Genomic DNA, 18,396 nt, shown 5'->3' with positions numbered 1-18,396 from the left:
TGCTCGCGTGAGCTTCCCTGGGTGGGGATTTGGGATGCCAATAGGATGCTCCCTCGGTGGGGTGCTGCTCGGCATCAGCGTGGACCCCAGGACCTGTCTCCTCACCCAAGCCACAAGGACCGTTCACACCCACCTCAGCGTTGTTACTGCCCTTGGGGCTGCAGCCGTGTAGAGCTCCAACACAAGGACCACGCCGTGCCCTGGGCCAGCAGAGAGGTCTCCTCCCCTGGAAAAAGATAGGAGGAGGCTACTTCTCCACTGCAAGCCCTGGAGCAGGTTGGTGACATCCATGCTTGAGGTTTACGTGTGACTGATGGTCATCTGCTGGTGGAGGGAGACAGCAAGCCCTGCCTATCTACAGTCTTGAGGGCCTGTGGACTAATCTTTCTTTCATTTACAATGCTGAATTTGTCATGATACACTAATAAAACCCACTTGTACCATCCTGTAGTGATTTGCTGAATAGTTTGACAAAGGAACAGATTTGGCAGGGTGTCTCTTAATTGATTTGCAGCATGCATCACCGCTCTGTTCCCCTTGCCTTGGTGGAAAGCCATGGTGCGTTTTGCAAAAGTAGCTGGGAGCAGAAATTCAGCAAAATGTAAGATCAGCTGTACTGAGTCAAACCAAAAATTCTTGTCGACATGATCCTGCCTCTGTTGGTGGCTGAGAGCAGATCCCTGTGTATGGGTGTAAGCACAGGGCAGGCACAGCAATCCTCCCCGCGCCTCCTATGATTTCTGGTTGCATTTAAGAGAAGCATTTGAACCTGCATGGGGTGACACTATTGATCTCAAGTCCAACACTGTAACTCCCCAGGCATCTTCAGGTCCAACGCCGTAACTCCCCAGACATCATCCAAGGGCAACCTGAGCTACACCAAGGCGAACACAACTCACAGCCATAGGCAGAGGCTGCACCCTTTGCTTCCCACCCTTCAGTTAGTCTTGCAGCAGCTCTGGCCTCTCAGACTCTTTCTGCAGACCACTGGAACCCACAGAAAGGAGAGGTCTTCTACCATTTGAGGGGGTGAAGTGGCTCAAGGAAAGACCTGCTGGGTGCTGTAGCTGAAGCAAAAGTGGGTATGAAACACCAAGAGCAGGACTGGGAAAGCAAGATTTGGGAAAAGCACAGGGGGTTGTGAAGGATCTCCTTCCAGCGCCTGCAAGCTGTCAGATGTGCTCAGTGGTGTGTGAGACCGCAGCCTTGCCATGTGATGTGCAACCTCACACCTTGACCTTCACTTGCCGCTCATTATTTGCACGGTGGGAGCACGTGGGAGAGCCAGCCAGGTCCCCTCACACCCGCTCAGCGGTGAGAAAGGTTAACCTGGGGCAGCCCTGCGTGTCCCGCAGCCACCAGTGGGTCTGGACCCGCCCACGGCCCCGTGCGTGAGCATCTCCACGTCCCCCCGGTGAGCAAACACCCAGCACGTTGCGTCCTGTGCCTGATGAGTGCTGGGAACGTGGCCCCGGTGGGGTCCCACTGTTTCCGATTAGGACGTTGAACACACTGCTGGCTGGCAGCTCCTCCGACCACACAGCGCGGGGGCAAACCCAGAATGTGTTGCAGGGGATCTGGGGGTGCAGAGGGAAGAGAGGCGAGGGGTGATCCAGCCTGCTGCGGAGTGAGAGGCGATGCAGGATACTCAGCACCTCCGAGGTCAGGGCAGCCTCTTGCAAACGTGTTTTACAGTGAAGTACTGAAGCTAGGTACTGCTGAGGTGCAAACGTGGTAAGCCTTGAGCTCCGGGCTTGCAGCATCTGAGAAATCAGGGGGGTGCTTGCAGTCACACAGGGAAGCAGTGGCGCCGGTGGGACAGGGACTTGCTGGTACCTCCCGGGAGCAGGCAGCCCACTGACCCAGGGCACCTCCCCGGGGACACGGGGCTGCGAAAGAGTGAAAGTGTATCACTCTTTATCTACCTTTCTGCTTTGCATTTCTCCCTTTTCATAAAAGACTGTTTCCAAGGCAGTGTGGCTTGTGTATGAACAGGAAAAGTTCCGCTGAATTTTTGGCAGGGAGCTGGAGCTGATGTTTTATTAGCAACCTCTTTAAACTTGAGCCGGGACTACGCTGCTGCCACTGGAGCCCCGTGTATGGGTTACATCCTCCTACTTTAGTCAAAAAAAAAAAAAAAATACAGCAGCCCAGTAGCCATTAAACCAACAGTGGGTGGGACAAGCAACGACTGGCAGGGGTTTGGTCCCCATAACATGCCTGGACAGAGTTTCCTGTTGCTTTTTTCCATTTGTGAGCTGTGTCACTAGTATGTCATGGGCAGGGCCTGTGCTATCAGAGATCTGCAGCAGAGGTTGCAAGCTTGGCAGAATCCAGGTACAATCATGTTTTCTGCTCTGCATGGGGTGCCCTGTCAGTCCTACGGACAGTATGAGGTGAGGGAAGGAGGGGCTCGGCCTCTGGGTGACTCTGCAATAACTTGGTGTGAATTAGGGGAAGGAAACCTCACCCACGTAGGAGTGCCTCAAGACTAATACGTCAGCACAGCATTTACACCACACAGAGGGGAAACCCCGTAAGCTCCACAAGTATTTCTGCTGAGGTCCCCACCTGCGGCAATGGGGATCAGGGAGCCGAAATGGGTGAAAAACAAGCCAATAAAGGGAAAAAAAAAAAAAAAAAGGGTTTTCAGCCAGATGAGCTCCCTGCACTGGGTCACCAGGCAGCTCCACCAACAGGCGTATTGGCTGGCTGGAGGGATGTGGAAGGGGCAACAAACATGGAGAGGGATGAGCAAGTGGGGCTGGTGCTGGAGGGGACGGTTGGGAAGCCTGATGGGAGCAGGGAGAGGAGGCACATGAGATTTGGGGAATGAGGTCAGACCTGGGCTGAGCAGTGGGGTTATGCCATGTAAACTATTATTTTCTGTTCTTCAGCACTGCCTCTGCTGAAAGCATGTGGAGCGAGAGACGCTTCAAGAAACCACAGCGTTGTTAAACGTAGCTCAGGACCGAGGTGTAACTTAAACTCTGAGAAAAGGCCGCCTGCTTTGGTTTATGGCTGAAGCTGTCTTGTCTGGGAGAAGGAAGTAAATCTGTCCACCAGCATCTGTCCACTGGCAAGGGCAGGCGTTCCCCGTGGAGGTGGGAGAGCTCAGGACCGTGCACCATCCCCTCGCGTCTGCTGAGGGCAGGGGGAAGGCTGGCACTGCCTTTTGAAAGGAAATTCCTTTGCTGCAGCACGAGCAAAAAACGTGAAGCGTGAGGCAGGGCCAGGAGACATCGTGCTGCTCTGCTTAGTCCCAGACCACTGAGGGGTCTCTTGCTGGGTCAGACTGTCCCCCTCTGAAGTGCTGTGCCAAAAGCACAGAAAGCATTGTTTGGGGGTGAAGGCAGTGGTGGCACTCTCTCAGGAAAACACAGGAACAATAAATCAACCCTATGCTTATATGAGTGGTGGCAAATAGCAGCGCAGCAGAGGGGATCCCCTCTCCTAAGCCTCCCGAAGCATCCCCTGGCCTTGCAAGAGGTCACGGTGTACAAGCCAGTTCCCATGTGGCAGAAACTGCACTGCTGTAACTGTGAGTTTAACCCCACTGCAGTGCCATCACACCTTTATTTTTTTTTTAGGTGAGAAACACACCCCGTTTGCTCTCAGCACCCCACGTCACGGCTGGCCCTTTGGTGCCTGCTCCCCCTCCCCTGGGGACGAGCCCGAAGCACCCAGCGGACAGCATCCGAGCAGCTCAGGAGGCAGCCAGCACGATGCCCTGGGAGCTTTTCCCTCTGCTGAAATCACCTCGCAGTATGAAGACCCTCACAGCTGAAATCGAAAAGTTATTCATCTCTCCTCTAAAGGGGAAAACCAGCTCACCGTGAAGGCTGTTTTCCCTTTGGGGCAGGAGTCTCGCTTTTGTCAGCTTTCGCGTGTCCGGGCGCTGGCTGGAGGCAGCGAGATGCTCTGGCAGGCAGGGTGGATGGCGCAGCACCGATGCCCTCCTCCGCCGGCGCAGGTACGCCGAGGGGCAGAGGTCAGGCACCGCCTGGAGCTGTTCCTCTCCACGGAACGTGTCTTCCTGGCATTCACAGCAGTGCTGCTAAAAGCAGCTCTGTCTCTGCTGCAGCCAGTTAGCCGTACAGAGGATGCTTCTCCATCCTAATCCCTCGAGCACCGAACCGCCTTGGGAGGAGCCACGGCCGAGGTGTCCTGCGCCCTCCCTGACAGCCCCAGGGACAGCGGTTTTCGTTACCCAAAATGGGGGGGGGGTGAAGCTCCTACGGCTGCCTCGAAGGGATGTCACAGTCTCCGAGGCTTCTTCCCCCCTCCCGGGTGTCAGCATGTCCTCTGCAAGGACGCCGGGCAGGCGCTGCTGGGCTCTGCAGCTCACCGAGGGGCTTCTCCGCGGGAATGCTCACCCTGCCCGCTCTGGATGAGATGAATCCAAAAATCACCCAGGGAATGGTTTCACCGCTGTTCTCGTTCTGTACTGCCCTTTCACATATTGAGGGGGGACTGTTTCCAAGCATTCCCTGCATGGCCGAATTCTGCTCCCACTGAGATCTGCAAAAGGCACACCGCCGACTTGGGCCAGTGCTCCGTGCTTCGCAGCATCGCACCCCGACAGGATATTTGAAAGGTTTCTGTGAACGTTAAACCAGCTGCTCTGCCAGAAGAAAGTAATCTCGGAGCAGGTGAGAGTTGAAGAAGCTGCCCAAGGCCAGCCTTTGCTACACACCAGCAGGACTGCTCTCAAGATCCTCAGATACTAATTTGGAAACTTGACTTGGCATCGGTGTGACTCATAGCAAGCTGATACTGTACAGGCTCATTTTGCGAGTTCTGGGAAACCGGGAATCTGGGAAATACTGCAGGAAACCCTTGTGGGTGGTGCACATGGATTTCTTGTCCAACTTGGATATTACCTGTTTGCTTGGACCCCGTGCTAAGCGATACTGCTTGCTTTGAGATGGGTAGGATGGGGGGTCCAGCTTCAGAACCAGGGATCCTACATGCCAGAATAATAAAAAATAGTATTAAATAGCAACAGAGCATCTGTTCAGAAGTGTGGACGCCGTGGCATCGCCGTAAGGCTTCAGACCTCAGTGGAACAGCAGATTCCGTGGCCAGCAGCACTGGTGTGCCAATAGGGCCGAGTTTCCACTAGAGGGTTGTAGTGCTGTGCAGAAGCAGATGCGGTTACCGTGGCAGGGATGTTGTATGTACTCTAGGGCTTTGTCAGCAGATCAAAAGCATCCTGCCATAGCCCAGCTTCCAGCAGTCTCCACAGCCTCTGATGTACACAGCCTGCAAGCTGCGAGAGGGCTGGTGCCTGAGCAGCACGCTTCCCTGCCTTCCCTGAAAACCTCTAGCATTCACATGACTCAGCACCTACTATATATATATATATACACACACACACACACACAGATATAGTTAGTAAACACAGTGCCTCTATGCGTGTACACACACAGACAATGTGTTTATTTGTGTCCCTGGTATTGTGATGCACGAACAGCCGTGGGGGGGGGGGGGGTGGTGGCACGTCACTGCAAGGAGCCTGGTGGACCAGAGCCCCCAGGCTGGCAACGCGGCCAACAGGGCAATGAGCAGCGCCGGCGCAATCAGCAGGAGGGGAAAGAGATAGCTGTTCACCCCAGCTCCAGGAGAGGAGCTGCCCTGCCCTGGGCTGCACCCAACGTCGGTGCTGGCCCCCAGAGCTCTCGAGCCAGCCTTGAGCGGGAGCCGTCGGAGGGGACTGCCACTTCTGCCACCAGTCACGCCCCCGTGTCCAGCGCAGCTCAGTAGGTGCCGGCGACATCGTGTGTATGCGCCCGTGCATTTTCGTACAGTAACATATCTATTTTTGCATGTCGATCTCTAGAATCAGAACCATGGAAGGGTTTGGGTTGGAAAGGGCTTTTAAAGGTCATCTAGTCCAACCGTCCCCTGCGGTGAGCCTGTGTCTGCAGCTTTCCGAGTAGCTGGTGTGCAAAGTGCTGTCAACTCTATCGCCCAGATCAGGGTGGTTTTACTGCTGAAAACAAACACTGGAGTTGTCTAACCCAGTGGGGAAAGCCCAAATACCACCGACGCTGCCTTCCTTCCACAGGATGAGTGGGAAGGCAAACGCAACCTCAAGGCTTGCCTGTAACGTGGAAAACAGAGTGTGACGTTCACAGAGAATTTACATACACACGATTTATGTACCACCTGTTTGCCTGATACTATCACCATTTCCATTTATAGCTAGATGGAAAATAGATTTTGCCTACATTTTCATCTCTTTTGTTACCAGAAAGGCTCTGAGGAAATAAGCGGGAGATATCCTTGCAAAATAAATGATTGCAGCAAAAGATGGGCCTTAGTTCACTTGGAAGGTGACCTGATGTCGCCTAAATACAGCTGTGTGGAAACCATCGAGGCAACAGAGAGGCCTGAGGATGCTGGGGTGGATAAATTGACCCAAAACAGACTTTTGAATCTTTTGCTCTTTATAGCTGGCTGGCAGAGCTGCTCTTCCCGTGCTAGCAAAAAAACATCAGAAGGAGGTCAAGTGAGCTGCTTTTTGCTCTAGGGGCCAAAAAGGCACCAGGGGAGACTCATCCAGCTGGGGAGATCTGCAAGGTGGACGCCCAGGGTTGGGAGAGCCACCCGCCCCACGTGATGGTCTCCACAACCAAGTGTGAGACCTCGGGGAGACCAGACTGGCTGGAGAGCGGGGACTGTGGCGCTGAGGAAGCGTCGCCTCCTCCGAACCGGGTGACAGCGGTGGCCAGCGTGAGCTTTTGCTGATCCCAGCAGTGTGGAAGAGCTCTGCAACTGCGGGCCACGGGGGGGTTACCCCTCTCCTCCTGAGGTGCCGCCATCCCTCGGTGGGCTGGAGGGGTGCTGGGTCACCACGAAGGACGGGCAGCTGCCAGTGAGCTGCGGAGGGAGGGGGTGTCAGAGAACCATGGTGTGAAGCAGGGTTTGGAGTGTGTTAATGGTCATTTGAGAAGGAGGGGAGGGAAAGAATGTAAGTGCTGTGCTGGAAATGAGGTGCCTCAGCAGCTATAGGTTAGGAGGTTAAACTATATTTTTCGAATTACCTATTCTAACCAGTGAGAACATTTATTAGCTAATCATCGTGCAATAAATATGTTTATTACTAATCCTCCATGTCTAAAACTTGTGTAGAAGATAAAAAAAAAAAAAAAAAAAAAGATGTATGTTATTTTGGCGGTGTGAATGGTCAGGTGCAGAGCAGAGCAGCCGTGCACGAGCTCCTCTGCCCCATTGGGCAGCAGCAGGACCCGCCAGCCTCGGTGTGCTACAAAGGCAGGCAGCTTTCCGCGCCCGCTTTCGCGAACAGCTCTGCAAACCCTCTTCTCACACAGCAAGGAGCCTCTGTCCCTCCCAAAGGAGTCATAAAATACAGCTTTATCCACCCTGCATGCGGTAATCAGACAGGCTTAAGAGCTTAAGCACTCATAGGATAGCAATGTTGAAAAAGACTGCACCGGCCCGTTTGCCTATCTCAGCCCGTTTCTCTAATCAAACCGCTCCTCTGTAGGGACTTGTAGGGGCACATTGTTAGTGGCAGAGGCAGAAAATTGAACTTGCTAATAGAGAGGGAGTTGTCAAATGCGCGTCCTTGCGAGGCCGGCCATGCTCAGGGCGATTAGCAGCTCGCACAAAGAGCCCGGTGCTGCTCCCCTTGCTCCTCTCACCGGCCAGCTGCCAAGCCGTGAAGCATCGGGATCATGCACCAGGCGAAGAAGATGGGAGCAAACAGATTTCATCCTTTTAGACTGCTTTATTAAACAAAGCCAAGCGAAACAAAACCAACCCCACCGTCAATACACCAGGTCCTCCTTTACGCAAGACCCCTTTCCACAGCTCTGGGAGAACAAAAAGGCTGAAGTGTAAATGAGATCAGTGTCGGGAGTGTTACGCACATGAATATTTATCAAGGAAGACCAGACAGGGGCCAATTTGCTGCCCTCCTGCAGCAGCAGGAGCTCAGCCATCAACAAGTGGGCGGGAAAGGGCAGGCGAAGAGGCTGGTCCATGCTTTTGCGTGGGCAGGGGCGTGCGGGATGCTGGCGCAAGGCTGTGCCTGTGAGTGAGGGTAACTGTGGGAGCCATCGGTCAGGAACAACGCTGAGAGGCTCCTGGGTTTGGGGACAAAAGCTAAGTACAATACAGTTACGAAGCAAGCATACAATGTCCCTTCCAGTTAGGCAGTCAGCTTGCAGTTTAGGGGAAAAAACTCTGAAGAATTAACTGGAAGTTGTTACCATTCATTGGGCATGCCAAGTGCTCACAATAAATCTTTTTCCTGAAGGAAAAAGCAAGGTTAGATCAAACCACGAAGCCCATCAAGCATGAGATTTACAGCAATCTAAAAGGGTTACGGGTTCATTTCTTAAACAGTTGAATTACGGCTGCTTCTGGGTATCAATATATTAAGCACGCTGACCCTCTCAGTGCTGCAGAGAGCTAGGGTATGAGCAGCAGCGGAGAGATTGCACTGGTTATCGTTTTTATGTGCATTTCAAAGTCACTTCCAAAAAAGAAGATGAGATAGTAGTTGAGTATTCCAGCCACGGACATAAGGAACAGGAACAAAATGATGCGCTTTCCAAACAAGTAACCAGGAGTGCTGAGGAGACAGAAAGGAGGGGGAAGCAATTTGTTCACGTATGTTACCTCATGCAAGAAGTCCTCAGATTTCAGACTCTGCTGTTAAGACCACCTGAAAGACCTCGGGGGCTGAGAGGGAGGGGACAAATTCCTGCTCTGTCTTGCATTGCAAAGCAGCTGAGAGCTCTTAAATGCCATTTTCAAGATCCGTTTGGGTCTGGATTTGGCCTCCTGTGCTCTGCGTAGGCTGCTGCTTCCAGAAGTGGCTGTTCAGAGGGACTTGGGTGTCTCCTCAGCCATCACAGGCTATGAGACACGAGCTCTATTATTACGCCACCTGTGCGTAATGAGCTTGACTAATATAAAAAAGGACGGTCTTGTGCAAATAGTGGCACAAACATGCAAACGTGTGGGTTTGGCAGCGGCTGTGAGCAGGAGCTGCTGAAGCAGATGCTCTATTCCTGCAGCTCCCCTGACCCTGGTGCTGCTGCACCTCCCGTGTCTCCCTCCCATGCACCCAGAAGAAGGGGGGGGGGCTTTCCTGCACCACCCCGTGCAAGCAGCCGTCGCGGGCAGCACCATGAGCTGTGCCTGTGGAAGTGGCAGCGTCTGGCTGCGCTGCCGACCCGTCCCGGATTTTGTAAAGAGGCTCTGCGAGTCCTTACCTCTGAGTCCTTTCCCCGAGGTATCCCACAAAGTACTTCTGCCTCACAAACAAGTACATCAGGCCAGCAAAGGCGGCAGGGGCTGGGGAAAGGGTAAAACAAGGCGTTACAAACACCAGCCTGGGTCTTGTGCTGTCCCCATCTGCTGCCTGGGCTGGACCGGGAGATGGGAACCTGCATGCAGACTTCAGCTGTGGGCTGAGCGCTGGAAGCAGGACAGAGGCCTTTGAGTGGGAAAAAGATCATTTGCCTTACCCTCACACTAGCTGTTTGGAAGACTTTGTGGGTGGAATCCTGCCCGTGGCTGCAGAAACCTGGTGTGGGTCATGCTGGGCTCAGGAAGGAGGGTGCCAACTTTCCTTGCACTGTTTTCACCAGAAATAAAAGGCAGCCCATAGATGCACTTCTCTATGTGCAGATGGAGGACTATACTATGGCCTAAAATTCATTTCTGAGCACATAAAAAGGTGCTTTTTCTCTTTTCCCCCTAATTCTAGCTTTCCCCACATCTGTGGGCAAAAGCCTCTCTTCTGGTCAAGAAACTCCTCTCTGGCAGAAAGAATTGCCACAAAGCCTGGGAAATTACTCAACTTTAGGACAACACAAACTGCATGGAAGGGGATTGTATTTAGAAACACGGGTGCATACTCCTGGGCTGCCCTCAGTGCTGGGAGGAGCCGGCAGCTCTGACAATTTAATCAAATGAGCCCAGTCCCGAGGGTGGATAACGTGGCACTTAGCATCCAAGTACTAAACCCTCCACTCAAAACAGAGGGATCTCATCCGTAACGCCTTTATGGGAAATGTGTCTGGCCTGGACTGTCCTGAATGGTGTCTGGGAACGTGTCTGTTGGCATAAACTGTGCAAGCGAGCGTGCTGCTAATTAAACAGCATCAGTAGCTGCAGGGCAGCCGGGTGAGACTGGTCCCCCCACGGCAGAAGAATTTGATCCCTGGAAATGTAACCACCAAAGCGTTTGCCATCCCTTGCTGCAAGTGGTGCAAGGTTGTAGGGGAAAAAAAAAAACCTGTGTGTTACCTGGGCTGCAGAGAATGCCAGCACACCAAAGCACGGCCAGAAACGTAGGGTATGCATGTCCACAGTTCTGGCTAGAAAGGAATTTATCAAGAGAGAAATCAGAACACGGGGAAATAGAAACAAAATCAACATGCTTCATCAGCAGAGGATGGCGGGGTGTGAATTTGGGCTGTGCTAACACTGCTGTGAGTGGGCTTTTACCCCAGGGGGAGGTCCAGGGGCTGGCTGGACTGTCCGAGCCCCAACGCTGCGGCTGTGTCGCCCACAGGTCTGCTTCCCCGTGTCCTCAGTGGGATAACGGGCGCCTGTGTCCCGCCTGATGAGGAGAAAAGCAAAGTGCCCCACACACACGCCTGGCGCCTGTGAAAGCTGCTTTCCTCCTCTAACCTGTTTGATGGTGGTGCGTGTATTAATAGATGCCGTGTGCTTTATTGGCTTGGAAAATCCTTGTAATCAAGTCATATTAATCAAGTTATTGGCACTGAAAGCTGCATGAAACCAACAAAAGGAGAATCACACTACAAATAGGAGTGCTTCACAGAGTTAACAAGTGTCTTTGCAAGGGAACAGGAATGATTCCCAAGTGCCCCTTCCAGCCAGGAATGCTTCCCGAGGGGAAAGCACTCTGCCCGTGGCAGAGGTGGCGCACCTGTGAAGGGCAGCACTCGGATGTCCCATCCAGTTCCAAGCACATCGTCAGTACTTCACCGGTACTAAAAATTATTTTATGTTCTTTTCTCTTCTGGTTTGGAATTGATTTCCCCCTCTGCTCTCTCTGAAGGGATGTCAAAGACAAGAGGTATGGATGTGGTGGAGAAGCGGGGAGCTGTGTGCTGAGGGAGCTGCCAGGGACCGAGGAGCTTGTATGAGCTCTGCCACCAACCTGCTCCTCAGCAAGTTGGCATCTCTCCGCTGGCTCTCTCCTTTTGAGCTGCAGTGCCCTTGGGACACCAGCTGTGCTTCTACCACACTTCCAGCTTTAGTTACTGCCAGGTGAATGGGCTCCCAAACGAAGGGACGTAACACACAAAAGGGCTGCAAGTCCAATATAAATACAGCCCCCGGTGCCCAGAAAGGAGCTGGGTTCACCAGCAGACACACTGCAGAAGTGGGGGTCTAAATGCCGCCGCAGTGCACACGGCAGTGGGACTGCAGGGCAAAGTCTGGACCATAAAAGAGTTTGGATTAAACCCGAATGAAGGCAGAGACAAGCCCTGCTCTGCCCCCACCAGCTCCTCAGAGCTTGCTTACTCACTTGGCAGTGTAGACACGGTCGAAGGCAGAAGATCCCAGCCGCTGGAACCCCTTGCCATTGCAGTGTTTGCTTTCATGCTCCACTTTGCTAGCAAAAAAAGCTGTTAAAAAAAAAAAAAACAAACAAAAAACTCAAGGTGTTCAATCTGAGCTGTCATTAGGAGATATTGCAGAAACTGGGCTTTGAGGGCTCAGCTCTGTTCTCGCAACCATCCAGGCTGGACGGCAGGAGAGGATGTGTGTGGAGGTGCAGGATGTGGCCAGCGTGCTCGCTCTGTCACCGGGGTATAACCAAACCCACTGTGCAAGGGCACGGTGTGATGCGACCTCAGACATCCCCCACGTCTCCAGATGTGACTGGTAGCAGACTCTCACCTCTGAACCCTGCTTCATCCCTGCACTGCGCTTCTGGCAGCCTGCACCTCTGTCTGCTGCACGAGTACAGCCCTGACTCGGTCCTTCGAGCCCGCAGTGGGAAAAAGCTTTCCAGTCAGAGCTGCCAGACCCAAATCTCACTCTCTAACAGAGCAGGGAAATAAGGGAGTTTATTCTCTTTTAGTGATCCCCATTTATGAAACCAGGGACATCCTGCAGGGCTGGTTCATTTTCCAGGAAGGCCCACTGAAAACCTAGTCCTGATGGCGGGCTATGTGTCCATCTTGTGGGTATCTTCCTTTTAAGCAAGTGTTGTGTCAGGGTGTTAGCTGCTGCAAAAATGCAGCACCTCGAGATAATGTATCACGCGCTTGACAAACACATTTTATCTGATGACACTAAACCAGAGACCATCAATCATGTGTCTAAATACACCAGACAGAGCCCTGACAGGCTACAAGCTGCAAGCTTTGTATTATCATGCATCCCATCTCAGTGTATCCAAATAACTCTAGGGTTTAGAAGATTAGCCAAAGATACTTATAAAAGATAACTAATCAGGAAAGACATTACTATAACAAACAAAGTGTAACTTGATAAACTGCAGGATTTCATCCCTGGAATCTGAAGAGGTGATTTTTTTTCCCACTCACTGTTGCTGTAAGTCTGTCTTTTCTACTTCCATTGCCTTCACTAAAAGCTACCGAGCTTTTTGCCTTCCAATATTGAGTGAGTCCCTGGGTACATACAGCCTTCCTCCAGAAAAACCCTAAGTCCTGTAAGTCAGTGTCCCCCACTCTGAGCCAGGCTGCAGACCCTCCCACTGCCACCAGCACGGTGCTTTGGCTGGTTGCTGGAGGAGCTGACCCTGGGGGTCCCAGAGCAGACAGCAAGTGCTCCTGGCATCTGCATGCCACCCCAGCCCTGGGCGTGGGGTTATTAACCTGCCTATAACCGGGGTCTAAGAAGATCAAGTGGGAGAGGACTAGGTTAGATGGCAATTTTTTGTCCAGTGCAAAGCTGCTGTGATGGGAAACCACTTCCTGCAGGTCTGGGACTGCATGTGCTCGCTGGGATATGTACCATATCTCCTCCCTTCCTTTTAGCATGTACGTGAAATCACCAGAAGGTGCCACAGCTTCAGAGAAAGCCAGAAGTGATATATATATATATATATATATATATATATCTCCCTCTCCGCTGCCGCAGGTGCTGCCATTTCCCAAATGCCAACGTGCTGCTGCCGAGAGGCTCCACAATGTCAAGAGCCATCAGGCTGAACACAGCCTTGTCCAACGTGATGGTGATCACTGAGGACAAGAACTTGGGGGTGCCAGTGGTGACCACTCCTGGCGCACAGTCTCTGGGATCAGGGCTGGGTAAGCATGGGGGTGCTGGGTGTCCTGGGAAGGATCTGGCTGTAGAGGTCCAGGCATCTGTCCTGGAAGCTCTTTCCATCTCCAACATGGTGTATGGATCCTGGATCAATGGACCGGGCATTAGGGCAAGGGACAGAGGCACGGTTATCATGCAGACCCACACCATGGATGAGGAGCAGGTTTTGTCTCACCTCACTTCAGAGATATTGAGAAACGTTGGGGAAATAGTTGTTTTCCTTATGTAAACAGTGGGTGATGGAGGGAAACAGAGGAAAGGCACCTCCAGAGGTCAATCCATCCCTCAGAGAGCTACTGGCATGAGAGAAACCACCCCACTGAAGTGCTGATCTTTCTCTATTCCCTCAGGAAAGAGCTCACACAAGATGTCCATCTCTTTGCTAAAGAAAAGGCCTTGGTTGATCACCTCCAACCCACTCGGCAGCTGTATTTCCTCAGGGCCACACGCACCCCCAGGGTGAGGGCAGTGAATCAGAAGGGACCCCAGCATCTCACGGTCATACGGAGAGCCTCCTGCTTCAAATGAGCTTTTCACCCTGGAATTGGCTCCCCCAGTTCTGTGGCTCCTTAGCCCTGTCAACCTCACACACCCTGCAGGCTCCCAAAATCTCCCCGGAAGGCAGCCCAAGAGGTGGGTCCCAGCTGCCTGAGGCTCAGCTGGGCTGAAGTTCTGGAAGGGATTGGAGAAGAGCTGACAGATCATATCCAGGGGTAGACCTCGCCACAGGTGTGCACTCACATCTCAGCAGCATTGGGCTGCTGTTAACCAACCTGACATCAGGGCAATGGAGGACTACAGAGTGAAATAGCTTGCAACACCATGGTTATATTTCCTGCTCTTTACTCTGAACCTCAAGGCGAGAGGGTGGTTTCACAAGCCTGCATGAGATAAATGAGGGGCCGGGCTGGATTGGAGGGGTTTAATTCATCTCAGCTTCACCAGGAGATGATGCCCTGAGGCTACAGGGCTGCACAGGCTGCCCTGAGCCTGAAACACTGCAGTCCCACTCAGGGCAAGTTCAATCCAAGTTTGGTTGTTTCACAAATTCACACCAACAGAAGGAGGCACTGAAGCTCCAACCTAACGAGTGCTGGCAAACAGGCAGGTTGTCCCTTTCCACTGACCTCACTTTGTTTCCTCCATCCCGATCTGCTCAGTGGTGACCACTGATTTGCCCTGTAAGCTGCTAAATCACAACATCTCTCTGACACAAGAACAAAACCTAAAAGCTACGTGCGTGACTGGCTCAGTGATATCCGGCCACATGAGTTATTCTGTAGGATATGGAGATTCCCAACAGGAACAAGGTGACAGTAAATGGACATCAGACTGGGGCAGCACCACAGCCCACCTCCAGCTTTGGGAATAACAGCATTCACCCGAATTGCTTTCCAGTCCTGCACCAGATGCAGAAAAGCATATAAAACTGAATTTACACGGTAATGATTTCACGTTCTTAAAGACAGTCAAGCAGATGCCCAGCTGCTTCGCTGAACCAGAGCCATAGCAAGAGTTCAGTACAACTGATATCCCTTGACAAGCATTTCTACTACCTTAACTATTGCATTTGTTGCAGGACTGGTTATCAGTCCGGACTTTCTAGAAGAAAGCCTGAGAGGAGGAAATCAGATGACACAAGGTCTGACATCACTCTTTAGGGTTGTGTGCCACTCGTGTTTGGCATGCTAAGTCTTCTGTGAAGCATCACGCTTCCCATTTGCAGCAGTTGGGTCAATAATCTCACAGACAGATTTCCATGAGATGACAGTGCGTGTCAGGCTGGAAGGCCTGAGTTTCAGAGTGAGAGGAAAAACCCCTATATATAAAGTAATTTGGTTAAATAGCAAGAAAAGTGTATTTGACACTTTTTTAAATTTAGTATGTGCTCTGATCTCAATGTGCCATATTCTGGTGATGTCACATACTGAGCATTTACCAGAAAACAGCATTGGGTTAAACAATGTGTCATTTAGTGCCTATGTCGAAACTAAACCAGCCCGCATCTCTTCTTTTTTTTTGCTCTCTGGCAGCCAGTCTTATGCTGAGGCTCCCACCACTTCCCCTCTCTGCAGCAGCCCAAGAATAACCCATTTCCTGGGACCAAATGAGGGGTTTGCACTCAGTGGGAATCTCGCATTTGTACCAATAAGCTTTCACAGGAGATTTCTAGTGTTTGCATCAGCCCCTCATCCCACTGCTGACTCTCCTTAAACCTAGGTTATCTTGGTGCAGCTGGGAAAAAACTCACTCCTTTCTCTGTATTCTGAGTAGAATTTCCTGCTAAAATAATTAAGCATTTGTAAGAGATGATGATCAAGTCAAAATCAGATTTGCACAAGAGAGAAAGTTGTTGTTTTATTTAAAAAATCCTGAAGTGTAGTAGGGACTACAGAGGTCTGAAAAAGACCTAAAAAAGGAAACTTCTCCATTGCAGGAAATGCGCATTTTTCTTGGGACTGCAGTTAGTCAAGATTAGCTGGATTATACGAGCTGGAGATGCAGTAAAGCATGAGAGCTGTATGCCCACAAATAACCCAAACAGACTCCTCTGATGAGTTGGTGAAATTTTGCCCCCTTTGCTCAGCTCCATGCAGAGATCTGACCCATCACAGCCCTCTGGAGCCCCAGCCCCTGCCCACGGCAGCAGGGCTCCGGCTGGCGAGCAGCCCTGGCTGCCCATGTTAGGGACATTAGCCAGGAAAGGAGGTCTCAGTCATCTAAATCAAAATGCATATTGCCACAGGGTAGACCAGCATATTAGGCCTTTCATTAGCTAATGTATATATAACAAACACCCTAGAATATCACCGAGTAGGACCATGGGACTGTCAAGATACTGCAACAATGGCATGCAAAATTATATGCTTAAAAGACCATTTCCAAAGCCCAAGTCATGCCTAGGCACACACACACCTATAACCACAGATTATCTATCCAAAGAGCAGACCAGCATATGCCATCCTGAATATTTCTCAGCTCCTTTTTAACCCTCAGATAAATGATTATTTTTATCTTACCGTTCTGGACAACACTTATCAAAGTGATGATCGCGAGCAGGGCAACACTTCCCAGGGTTTCCTGGTCCATTTTGCGAGCGGGCTGTCAGGGTGGATGGTGCAGCCTCGGCAGCAGCTCAGCCCTACAAGCACGGAAGGAGGAAATGAAGGCCCTTCTTATCTTGAGTCGTGAAATACTTCCTATGGCTTCACAGGAGAGTGACAGCACCCTGCACTTGGGTGCCTGTCAGAGCAGCACAGCCACAGACTCATTCACTCACCCACTTATCATATACAAAGGAAGCCCAGAGAAATAAGAGCTTATACATCTGTGATCTAAGAGGATATATAAGGTGGAAAGATATCTAGTTCCCTTCCTGCATAGGAGCGAAACGGCAACCTTGATATCTAAAGTATGTCTGAGCGTTTGGCTAGCTGTGTGGAATAGTGGAAAGGCTAGAAGAGACTAGCCAGGCTATCATGTAATTGTCTGCAAGTGCCCAACCACCCCACAAGTAGCAGGGAGAAGAAATAATGTTGGTGAGTCTCAATAACACTGCTGCTCTCAGATGTGTGCCCTTCCTGGTCACATCTCCATCAGCCTCACCACATCTCCACATCTCCAGGTCATGAGCAAAAGCTCCTGATCCATCTGGCGTATTTGAATAGGCAGTACACAAATGCTGTGAGCTTTGTGGGTGGGCACGAAAATGTCTTTCTTTACCAGGGATGGATCCTGTATTCTTTCCCCTACAAATAACTCTGCGAGACGGTGACTGCTGCCAACATTTTACACGCTCAGATTTCACAACTGTACCCCAAATTTAGCAGTCCAAGCCCAATACAGCTGAACATGATTGCTGCAGCACGTTCGTGCCTTGGCTTCAACCCCGTGATAGAGATGGCAGGGAAGCACAGGCTGAGGTGTTGCACAGCTACAGAAAGTCCCACAGCTTCTGTCAGATAGCTGGAAAGCATCCTCATCCAACATGCACATCACTCGCCAGCCGTAACCACTCTGCTCCTGTTCGCCCGTGTTCTGCTGGAGAAAAGCCTTATGAAAAATCCTTACCTTTAGTATGGATTTAACGCTAATAAAAGTAACATTTTCACCGGACTGAGCCCTGGACAACTTTTGCTCCGTCTGTCTGTACTCTACAACATGCTCTCCAGAACGTTTGAGTGCTGCCCAGCATCCAAAGCACAGCTGGGTAACTGGTTACCTCCCTCCGGATGGGACACAGCCTGGTAGAACTTCCCAGCAGGTGCCAAGCTATGAAATCCATCTTCTTCAATGGGGACACATTTACCTACAACAGTGTTTTTATCCAGTCTCACTATCATGCAAATTAATATCATCTGTACTATTAGATATGGAAAACTCTCAGGTGCTTTGGATACAAGCAAATATATAGAAACAAGCTGGCTGTGAGGTACATGATTAACATTGTGAGCTGTGACCTTCTGTTAAATTAATAGTAGGTGGCTGTCTTTCTAGGATACTTTCCCTACAGTCCACACAGGCACAACTGTGTGAGTAGCAAGGCCATAAACAGTATCTAGGTTGAGAGTTGGCCTTTTATTAGGCCAAATGTTTTTATTAGGACTGAAGTTCTCTTTTTTTTTTCCCACAAAACAGCCTTTTCTTACTGGAGCATCAAAGTTTATGTTCCGTGGTCTACTGAGCACAGGATCATAGCTGGTATTTCAGGATGATATTTAATGCTAAGCTTCTACTAATCTCCTGAAGAGAAAAACCCATCACCTAAAAGCGATTACTGAATTAAGTCAAAAGAGGAATATTGTCCAAGTGGAGACCAGTACCGTGACAGTGAGGGAAGGACCTGTGCGTGGACACGGGCAGGCGTGGGGGAGCTGCCGACCAGAGAAGGTGAAGGAGACAGCACAGGTCCTCAGAGCATCTGCGGCAGGACAACTCCCGGCCGTCCTCCAGCAGCAGGCACCAATCCTTCCCTTTCTTCTGCCTGTTTCACACCAGAGTAAATCTAACAGGCAGCTTGAGGCTTGCTTTTACAAGGGGCACTAAAAGCAGATGAGCCTGCTCTGAGATCTCCTCCAACTT

At 51.2% G+C, this 18,396-nt stretch overlaps 1 protein-coding gene across 1 annotated transcript; it reads right to left on the bottom strand.

Annotated features, from left to right (window-relative positions):
* Positions 1-7,736: 7,736 nt before the first annotated feature.
* On the bottom strand, positions 7,737-16,464 carry LOC104368569 (arachidonate 5-lipoxygenase activating protein). Its single transcript, XM_032982865.1, has 5 exons — positions 16,335-16,464; positions 11,546-11,645; positions 10,291-10,361; positions 9,252-9,333; positions 7,737-8,605 (listed from the first exon to the last, which is right to left on the bottom strand). Exons 1-5 carry the CDS (start codon positions 16,402-16,404, stop codon positions 8,443-8,445), a joined length of 486 nt encoding a protein of 161 aa, XP_032838756.1. The 5' UTR covers positions 16,405-16,464; the 3' UTR covers positions 7,737-8,442.
* Between the last annotated feature and the right edge of the window lie 1,932 nt (positions 16,465-18,396).

Source organism: Tyto alba, unplaced genomic scaffold, assembly GCF_018691265.1.
Source record: "Tyto alba isolate M040663 unplaced genomic scaffold, T.alba_DEE_v4.0 Super-Scaffold_2, whole genome shotgun sequence".
NCBI classification, from domain to species: domain Eukaryota; kingdom Metazoa; phylum Chordata; class Aves; order Strigiformes; family Tytonidae; genus Tyto; species Tyto alba.
Note: the sequence above shows the minus strand (reverse complement) of the source record. Positions and strands in the feature narration are given on the sequence as shown.